The following is a 9,818-nucleotide window of genomic DNA, read 5'->3' on the forward strand; positions in this document are numbered from 1 at the left end:
CTGGGGTAGTGGAGGAGACACCAAACCGCTTGGAATATGAGGTTGCGCTTTATAAAGAGGCACCACCCATTGCACGCGTCAGTGGCACTAACAATCCCGTTAGTTCATCTAATGACGCCAACGCTGTGGGCGTAGATCATGAGCAGGCCGTCGATCAGGCAGTGGCATTGGGCACCAAGCTACAGTTGAGAGCACGCATCAGTCAATCGGTTTGGAAGTATGTCAAGCTAATGGAAGTAACTGTGTCACCCGATGCTGGTAAGCAAACAAATAAAATTATATTAAATAGTATAAATATTGTTTATAAACCTGCTGTAGAAAATCCACGTGCGCCAGGCGCTGTCTCCTTGGTGCACAATGGTTGCCGCAATCGAGATCTGGCCACCATTATACCACATCAGCCGGCAAAGTATCGCGACAGACCCAATGAGGTATTTCTGGATTTTGAAGCTTTTCTGCTCAGCTCCATGAAGGAGAAGGCGACACTGTGGATACACTCGCAAATCAAGGCATGCATTGATATGTCCGACTGCACGCCAGATTTCTGCGCCGATCTGTACGAACCATCCGGACATGGACGTCGGCGTCGTGAGATAGCTGCCAACTCCACAGCTTCCGCCAACTCCATGCAGTTGAACTCTACGACATCAACGATGGCAGAGTTCAAGCGTTTCAAAGAAAACATTGAGTATACCGTTATAATGCCGGGTCAGTTTAAAAAGGGGCGTGGCCTGCTAATCGATGTTACCACACAATGCCGTAGCGTATTGCTCATTAGCTCGTTTTTTGTCTTTATGATTACGCTCTGCCTGGCCATCGTAAGTGCAATTATAAATAGTTGTTAACTATGCTCTATCTATATCTCTTTCTCTTTCTCTAGAGTTGCGTACTGGCCTTCCGTTTGCAGGCGGCAAAAAAGTTGCAAACAGCTCAGTTAACTTCTGGGTTCAGCACAGGCTATGCCGGTCGAGCAATGGTTCAATAAACTATTTATTCATAATTAACATTTATACAAAACATGCATGCATTTAAACAATTGTATTTAGTGTACTCGCGTACCTTCTTTAGTTAATCAAATGTGCTAGTTGAGCTTTAAATTAGTAGGAAAATAAATAAAAAGAAACTATAACAAATTAATTAAATTAAAATTGCATTTATAGACTTTCTCACAGCTGCTCTTCAGCAATTAAATTCTATTTTGCTGCTTTCAATAAAATTTGCCATTAAATGTTATCTAAGAGCAAACAGACGCAGCCTTAGCCACAAAAACAATAAGCTGGCTATCTAAATGGCCAAACAATAAAACTGTCAAAATGTCATTGGTTTTCGTATTTTGCAGTTAAAACGAAAAACCACACTAAGCTGCAAATGTCAGTATGGCAAAAGCCCTATTGCTACATAAAGCTACATTAATTGATTCATGTTAAGCCCAAATGCCCAGCAAGTCTCTCCACACACACACACACACACACACACAAACCAACACTTGACTGTTCAATAAGCCGTTTGTCCTGCCATCAAATAATCTATATATATATATCTATGTATATGCATGACTGCATGTAATTCGTATGGCATTATATATAAATCAATCGCAGTGTAATATGCAAAATCTGTTTGCTGTCTCGCTTATTTATTCAGCCAAACAAATGTGCAAACAACAATAGCAACAACAATTATGGTAGGCAGCGCAATTAATTTAATTTGTTTAATCTATTGTAACAATTAAATTATTGAAGCAAACACATTTTGCACTGGGCGCCGTTTGTTGCATTTGCAGTAAACAGAAATCGAAGGTACGACTTTTTGCTATGCTATAAAATATTAATAAATAAAAAGTTTATATTTTTCATATTAAATTATTTTAAATGTATAAGCGCCTTGGCGTAAATTGCAACATGCTGTGGCACAAACAAAATTGCAACTGAAGCGTTAATAAACAACTTTGCGAAAACTAACGCATTAGAGGGTAGAAAATAACACCCACACCCCCCTCAAACTTCCACTTTTTGTGTTGGATGCATGTAAAATGCTTTTAGCACGAAAGTTTTTGCTACTAAGTACGCTAGCAAAATAAACGCAAGTGCGCGTGGCTATTGAATGTTGTCTGAGCGCGCAGCAGGGCGTATGATTAATGTGTATTAGAGTGGCAGCATTGCTCATACGCCTCGATGGTGTTTAATTAATTAACCAAGCAAGCCAGCAGCCAGCCAGCCAGCTAGGTAAAGGAGCAGCGAGCGCATTAAAAAAGCAAAAGACAAGCGCGTGTTCTTATGAATGAATCAATGAATTGTGTAAATGAATAAATAAATGAATGAATGGGTGTAATGACTCTTTCATTGGGCAGTCGAGCGTGAATAAAGCATTAACTTACCCAAAGGCACAGCAGTGGCAGCGGCGACTTCGAGGGCCAGTTGCATAAATTTCCATTTAGACAAATGTGACAAACGGAAATTGCAATCGACGCTGCGACGCTCTCTTGCTCTGGCTCTCAACAGCATTTCAACATCCTGTCCCAGCAGCTGCAATTGAGCAAATCCACCAAGGACTCGAACTCGAGTACGGCAACAATGAAAGCGAGCACTGCTCATTTTATTGACATTTTGGCATTTTGGGCTGCTGCTGCAGGGCCAAGCGCTTCGCTTTTAATAAATGATGAGCACACTGAAGCATATTGAAATGTGATTCATAACTCAGTAACAGTTGATGAATTACGTGCCTGGCTCTGGCTGGCATGCCACACACACGCACACACAAAGGACACAGGACACACACCGTGCATGTTGCCTTTAGCATATATGCTGATTAAATTATACGCATATGTTCAAGAGTATGGCATGTCAACTTACAGCCAGTTGCAAGTAAGCTACTTACTTTGTTGCAAGCAATCATGCAGAAGTTGCAAGCATACAAAGTATGAAAACTGTAAAGTTTGCTAAAGCAGTAAAGATAATAATGTGATATTTACAAAAATTTGTAATAACAGTAATGAAAGTAAATGTTGATTTAGCAATGATTTAAAAGTAATATGAGCTATGTGCAAATAAAGTGTTTAAAATAATTATTAATATTATTATGATGCATTAGAGTTCAATAAACACTGAGCATGGCAATATGCTTGACGCTAGCACACGTCTGTTCACATCAAGCGATCTTTAGCAACTGAGCTCTTTATCTGTCGCAGCAGCTCTCCAAGCAGTTGAGAGCATGCGGATTTGCACTCCAAGCAGTTGAGCGCACGCAGAATTGCTCTCCAAGCAGTTGAGCGCACGCAGAATTGCTCTCCAAGCAGTTGAGAGCGCATCATACGATGCGAGCAAAGCGAGTGAAAGGAAGCTTCACTCACATACTACGAAGAGAGTGAGTGCTAAGCTACGCTCAAATTTACAGTTACAAATACTGCACTTTGTTATACTTTCCATTAAATATGATTAATAATTTCTTGTACATAGCGACAATAACTAACAGAAGCTGGCAATTTGGCAATTTGCAATTAATATTATACATTATATTATATTATATTATCTGTAAGCACACAAAACCTTTATATTAAGTTTTTAAAACACGTTTTATTAATTGAAAATTGAAAATTAATTCTTTAGCATTTTTCATGCAGAATTTAAATAGTTATTCACTTTGACATGTGAATTTTTTTTCTCACTGGTTGGTCAAACACTTAATTGAATTTATGGAAAACATAGAGTTATTTGTTAATTTTTCAAAATGAAATTGTATACAGATAGTAAGTTAGTAAAACATACATAAAACCCAAAAAAATTCGTAGTTTACAGAGAAAACACAGAAGTTGCGTATAAATTGATGAGTGGGACATTTGCGAATTGTCCCAACTCTTGTGTTTGCTTAATGTACCCGCAGCACGCCTATGGCATCAACGCATCCACATGCCTCACACGCACGACGCTCCTATCATCTGACGGATGACGATGAGCTGACCGAAGAGCAGCAGCGTCGTCATGAGCTCCGGGCGTTCATACTTAGCATTGTTAAGATTTGTGTTTTCGTCGCCATTTGGATATTCTTTTCGATTGTGCTGATGATATTTCCGCCGCATGATGAGCATCAGGATTTGGTGCCACTGGTTGCGAACAAGGCGAAGATGCTGAAAATTGCAGCAGAGCCCAGTGGCAATAAAATAACCTTAACGGTGAAGGGCAACATTGATTCGGGCATGACACAGAATCCGAAGCGTGCCGATGATGACGATCCACGCGTAGCTATCTGGGTGCAGTGCTGCAGCAAGGAGTCCAACGACTCCGAGTGGGAGTCCGCCGAATGGCTGGTGTTCCTCGGCTCTGATGGCAAAGCAGAGGGCGAGGTGACGCATGAGTTTAAGCTTTCGGGAAGACCCATGCCCAATAAGGCCTTGCAGCGAATGATGATGCGTTCGGATGATGATCGGGACAATCAGCTTTATCTATCGATGACGAATAAGAAAAACAAGCACGCAGCTGCTCTGGCAGTGCACATCAACACCTCGCCGCTGGATATATCCATGGGTGTCATCTGTGCTGTAGTTATACTCACCTTGCTCTACGTGCTCATCATATTGGACATAACGGATCGCGCCTTTGCCGCACTGCTGTGCGCGTCCATAGCGCTGGCCACACTAGCGCTGATGGGACTGCGTCCAACGCTGAATGAGATCATCTTGTGGATCGACTGGGAGACCATGATGCTGCTGTTCGGCATGATGATTATCTGTGCGCTGCTCTCCGAGACGGGCGTCTTTGATTATCTCTCTGTGGTGGCGTATCGCGTAAGCAAGGGCCGTCCCTGGATGCTCATCTTTCTGCTGTCCATGCTGACTGTGTTTTTGTCCGCGTTTCTGGATAATGTCACCATTGTGCTGCTCATGGTGCCCGTCACCATAAGATTATGCGAGAACATGGGCCTGCGCACCACCAAGGTGCTCATAGTCATTGCCATTTTCTCCAACATAGGCGGCACTCTGACGCCCGTGGGTGATCCTCCGAATGTTATAATTGCGACCAATTCCGTTGTGCAAAAGGAGGGCGTCAATTTTCTCAACTTCTTGTGCCACATGTTGCCGGGTGTGGCCGCCAGCATACTTGTCACCTGGTTTATTCTTTATTTCATGCTGAAGGACAAACTCTATGCCGGCAGCGATGAGGAAATGCGCGAGTCCTTGCGCAAGCTGCAGAAGACCGCCGAGAAGAATCCCAGAAATCAGGTGGGCTTGACCTATAGCGAGGAGCAAATGCGCGTTGAGGTGCTGAAGCGCATTGAGGAGCTCAAGGATCAGTATCGACGCAAACAGGACGCCAAGACGTTTGGCCTGCAACCAGCACGTAATTATATTGAAACGCTCGCGGACATGGAGTCCAGATATAAGATTAAGAACAAGCCGCTGCTTATCAAATGCACCATTGTCTTGATTATAGCTGTGCTGCTCTTCTCGCTCAACTCCTTCCCGTTCATGGCGGGCATGACCTTAGCCTGGGCCGCTATACTCTGCGCCTTTCTGCTGCTCATCCTGCACAACAAGCCGGACATGGACATTGTGCTGGAGCACATAGAATGGTCCACGCTGATCTTTTTCGCCGGCCTCTTTGTGCTCATGGAGGCGCTCTCCGAGATGGGTCTCATACAGTGGATAGCCGATCGCACCATTGACATGATCTTGCGCGTGGATAAAGATCACCAAATTGTTGTGGGCATTACGCTGATGATGTGGATTAGCGCCATAACGTCGGCGTTTGTAGACAATATACCCATTGTGTCTATGATGCTCAAGCTGGCCATTATGCTGGCCAGCAACGATGAACTGCATCTGCCGCTGCCGCCGCTGCTTTGGGCGCTCTCCTATGGCGTTTGCTTTGGCGGCAACTCCTCGTTGATTGCAGCCACCTCCAATGTGGTGGCCGCTGGTGTGGCGCGGCAATATGGCTATAAGATTGGCTTCCTAGAGTTCCTCAAGTACGGCGCGCCCATTACGTTAATCACTGATGCAATAGCCACAGTGTATCTGCTCATAGCACATGGCCTATTGTCATGGAATACTGCATAAATGTAATTGTGTCTAGAGATTGTTTTTATATTTTAAGCGGCAAATAATAAACAAGTGTTTGTAAAAAGTCGGTTGCGTTTAATTTGAGCGCCTAATAACAGCTGATCAGTGAAGTCGGCAGCGCTGCAGCAGAGAGCGCAGTCTATCAGCTGATCACGCTCAATTATCGAAGCACAGTCACAATTTGAATAAGTACGTTACACTCACGCTCAAGGGAATTTTTTAAATTCCCTTATGGGCATAAAATATCCCTTATGGCTGCCGCCGCCTCTGCTCTGCTCTGCATTTGCAATTGTCTAACGCTGTGCAAACTTTGCTTGACCAAAATTTCTTTTATTCTTCTTTTTTTTTTTGTGTGTGTGACAGAAACTTTTGAATTTCGCTAAAAACTTTTTAATGACAAAATCAAATCGTAGCGTCTGCCGCAAAAAGTTGCTCATGAAAATCAAAAAAAAAGAAATGAAGCAATGTGCAGCATGAAAAGAAAATGTAAAGAGAAAATGAAATGTAATTTGCTGCTTATTAAAGCAACGACAGCTGACGCATTAAATGCATATTTAAATGCCCGGCATTTGCGTCAATTGAATTGTGAGGCACTTCCGCTTTCTCCTTGACACACACACACAGACATACTTAATGAAATGCCCACAATGCCTGTTACAGTGTATTGTCGTTGTCCTTTGGCTGCGCTGTTGCAAAAAATTAGCTGTGCTCACTGTCTTGCCACATTAAGTTGCCACATTGGACGCATTCAAGCGGCAGACAGTTGCAGGTCAAGCCGTCAGCTCGAAGTTTCCACATTTATATATGAGATTATCAACGGTTTGTTTGTTGCAGTTTTATCGATTGTGTGTGCTCAAGAGTTTTCTTTATATATTTAAAGCAATAAGAGTGAAAAGCTTAAGCCTCGCTATGGAAGTGGAAATACTATATTATACTTCAGGTAAGCGTAACTTTATTAAATATTTATTTAAATAAAAAGCAGTCGACGACAGAGGTCATCTGAGTTCGGCCAAACGCAGTTGCTAAATCAAAGCAAAATCTTAACCAGACGAACATATTCGAATAATCTATGTTTGTGAGTGTGTGCGTGTGTTTGTTAAAGTGTATATAAAAGTTCGTTGCGCCCAACTTTAATTTTTTTATCCTTAAACAATTTCATGCTAGGCAGGAAAACGCTCCTGATACTACAATTATTAAATATAAACTTAAAATAGCAATATATTAACTAATGTGTTCTCTGTGGAATCGTCACTTATTTGGTTCCGCATGCCAAGCGAAGGCGCAATGGGCGATGAGCAGATAGATGGCGGCTATGCTAACCGTCAGCATCATAATGGGAAAGCCAATGTAGAAGAAAGTCTTAAACTTGATGTCATAGCCATGCTGGAGAGCAATGCCGACGGTCACAACGTTGGCTGAGGCGCCAATCAAGGTGCCATTGCCGCCAAAGCAAGTGCCGTAGGACAGAGCCCAGACCATGGGCGAGAAGGGCACACGCAGCTTGTCATCGTTGGCCAGCTGAATGGTGAGCTTGAGCATCATCGTGGTCACGGGTATGTTGTCCACAAAGGCCGAGAAGATGGCGCCAACCCACAGCAGGAGCATGAGAGCTACAGCGGATTGATGATCGGGTTCAACTTTCGTAATGAGGTCAATGATGCATTCACCCACCCAATCGATGAGTCCCATCTCGGCCAGCGCCTCCATGAAGATAAACAGTGCGGCAAAGAAAAGCAGCGTCGACCATTCCACATACATCAGCGCCGCGTTCAGATCCGGCAGGTTGGCCAAGATGAGCAGCAGAATGGCGCACATGATGGCAATCCAGGCGAGCGTGAAACCCTTCATGAAGGGCAGCGAGTGCGCAAAGAACAAAACGATGGTCAGGCACAGCACAACGGCGCACTTGATTAGCAAAATTCTATCGCGCACCACATAGATCTTCTGCATCTCGTCCAGCGTGCGCTCGAAGTTGGGCACGGGCTTCAGGCTGAAGAATTTGGCGTGCTGCGCATGCTGCTGGGACTCGGCAATGCGCTCGTTGATGGCCTTGCGCAGACTTTCCGGCGTGGGCATAGGTTGTGCATTCTGGCGCTCCGCCTGCTTCTCCAAGGCGACCACCATCTGCTCCACTTGCGCCTCGCTGCGCACATACAAAATATTGCGCAGCATAAAATACACCAAAATGAAAGCAATGATCATGCTGATGAGCACGCCTGGCAGCATATGCACCGTGAAGTTCATAAAGGTAATGCCATCACGCTTAACATAATGATTGGTAGCTATGATGACGTTGGGTGGGTCGCCGACGGGCGTCATGGTGCCGCCCAGATTCGAGAATAGAGCCACTGTAATCAGCACATAGTTGGGACGCAGCGTTAGCGCCTCGCACAGCCGCACGGTCACAGGCACCATCAGCAGCACAATGGTGACGTTGTCCAGAAAGGCGCTCAGTATGCCGGCGAAGAAGCAGAGAAAGAAGATGAGCGGCCAGGTGTTGCCGCCTGAGTATTTGTACGCCCTGACGGCAAAGTAATCGAAGACGCCCGTCTCGGACAGAATGGCCACCATGATCATCATGCCGAACAGCAGCATCATGGTCTCCCAGTCGATCCACGAAATGAGCACCGTAAGCGTCGGCCGCGCATGCATGACACACAACACGGCAATGGCCGCCGAGGATGTGAGCAGTGCGGCAAATGTGCGATCGACTACATCGAAGATGATCAGCACGTAGAGCAGGCAGAGCAGCACAAATCCCGCCCAGATGCCCATGCTGCGCGGCACTGGATTCAGATTGACAATCAGCGATACAACAATCTCATCGCGTAGGTCGGTCAAGAATGCCAGCTGCAGTTTTTCACCCTCGTCTGCGCTCTCCTCTCGCTTGGCTATTGTAAAATATTTCTTCACCACTTTGTTCTTGGCCATGTCGGCCAGGTAGATGCTCCATTTGGGCGACTCCCAAGCGCTGTTATTTGACTTCGCATTAAAGCGTTGCACTCGTATAAACATTATGGGATTCACATGGGAGCGCAGCGCTCGCTCCAATGCCTTTGCCGACTCCTCGTTCACCTCGCCACTCAGCTCGATGGCAATGCAGCCACAGCCACCCGTTGGCTCCTTGATGGTGTAATTATAATACTGCTCGGCCTGCAGCATTAGCATGGTGGGAAACGGATCGTGCGGCTCCTCCAGCATTATCATAATAGCAAAGAACAACCAAATCGCCACCAGTATGATTATCTTAATGATCATGCAAGCAAATCTGCCCTCTCTTTGATAACGCTCCTTGGGCGTTTCATCTTCCCGCACGACGACGCCCAGCAGCGAGTGCAGCTCAAAGCTGAGCCTGGACATGTTGGGCCGCTGGTTGGTCCACGCTCTTTTACTGCGAAACAAGGACGTGGGCATTCTAAACGCAAACTGGACACTCAATTGGCGTGCATTAATCAAACTATTTAAGCAATTACAGTGTACAAATTTTGATGTTAGTGTCGGAGGCAAATTATAAATTAAATGTAAATTAATTTTTATATGTTATATATAGAGTTAACTGTGGCCACGAAGCTGCAGAGTTTGCTAGTCACTTAAAAAGTTCTTTAATTTATGTTTAAAATATAACCATATTTGATTGATTTGAATTATTATTTTGATTAAGCAAACAACTTCACAGTTTGTAGCAATTTATTAAATATTTAAATAAATTATAGTCGAATCGAAACTTTTATTTTATCTTTGCAGGTGAGTTTGCTACTTACTTTAG

The 9,818-nt window shown here is 44.3% G+C and overlaps 3 protein-coding genes across 3 annotated transcripts; 2 read left to right on the forward strand and 1 right to left on the reverse strand.

The window, feature by feature from the left end:
- The first annotated feature begins 226 nt into the window (after nucleotides 1–226).
- On the forward strand, nucleotides 227–985 carry LOC108607973. Its single transcript, XM_017999117.1, has 3 exons — nucleotides 227–258; nucleotides 319–818; nucleotides 881–985. The coding sequence occupies exons 1-3, from the start codon at nucleotides 231–233 to the stop codon at nucleotides 983–985; spliced, it is 633 nt and encodes a 210-aa protein (XP_017854606.1). The 5' UTR covers nucleotides 227–230.
- A 2,898-nt stretch (nucleotides 986–3,883) lies between these two features.
- Nucleotides 3,884–6,049, forward strand: LOC108607969 (P protein-like). Its single transcript, XM_017999103.1, has one exon. It carries the CDS (start codon nucleotides 3,884–3,886, stop codon nucleotides 6,047–6,049), a length of 2,166 nt encoding a protein of 721 aa, XP_017854592.1.
- A 1,462-nt stretch (nucleotides 6,050–7,511) lies between these two features.
- LOC108597784 (P protein-like) lies at nucleotides 7,512–9,555 on the reverse strand. The gene is made up of 2 exons (XM_017984498.2): nucleotides 7,724–9,555; nucleotides 7,512–7,662 (listed from the first exon to the last, which is right to left on the reverse strand). Exons 1-2 carry the CDS (start codon nucleotides 9,464–9,466, stop codon nucleotides 7,600–7,602), a joined length of 1,806 nt encoding a protein of 601 aa, XP_017839987.1. The 5' UTR covers nucleotides 9,467–9,555; the 3' UTR covers nucleotides 7,512–7,599.
- Nucleotides 9,556–9,818: the final 263 nt, after the last annotated feature.

Source organism: Drosophila busckii, chromosome 2L (genome assembly GCF_011750605.1).
Source record: "Drosophila busckii strain San Diego stock center, stock number 13000-0081.31 chromosome 2L, ASM1175060v1, whole genome shotgun sequence".
Taxonomy (NCBI): Eukaryota; Metazoa; Arthropoda; class Insecta; order Diptera; family Drosophilidae; genus Drosophila; species Drosophila busckii.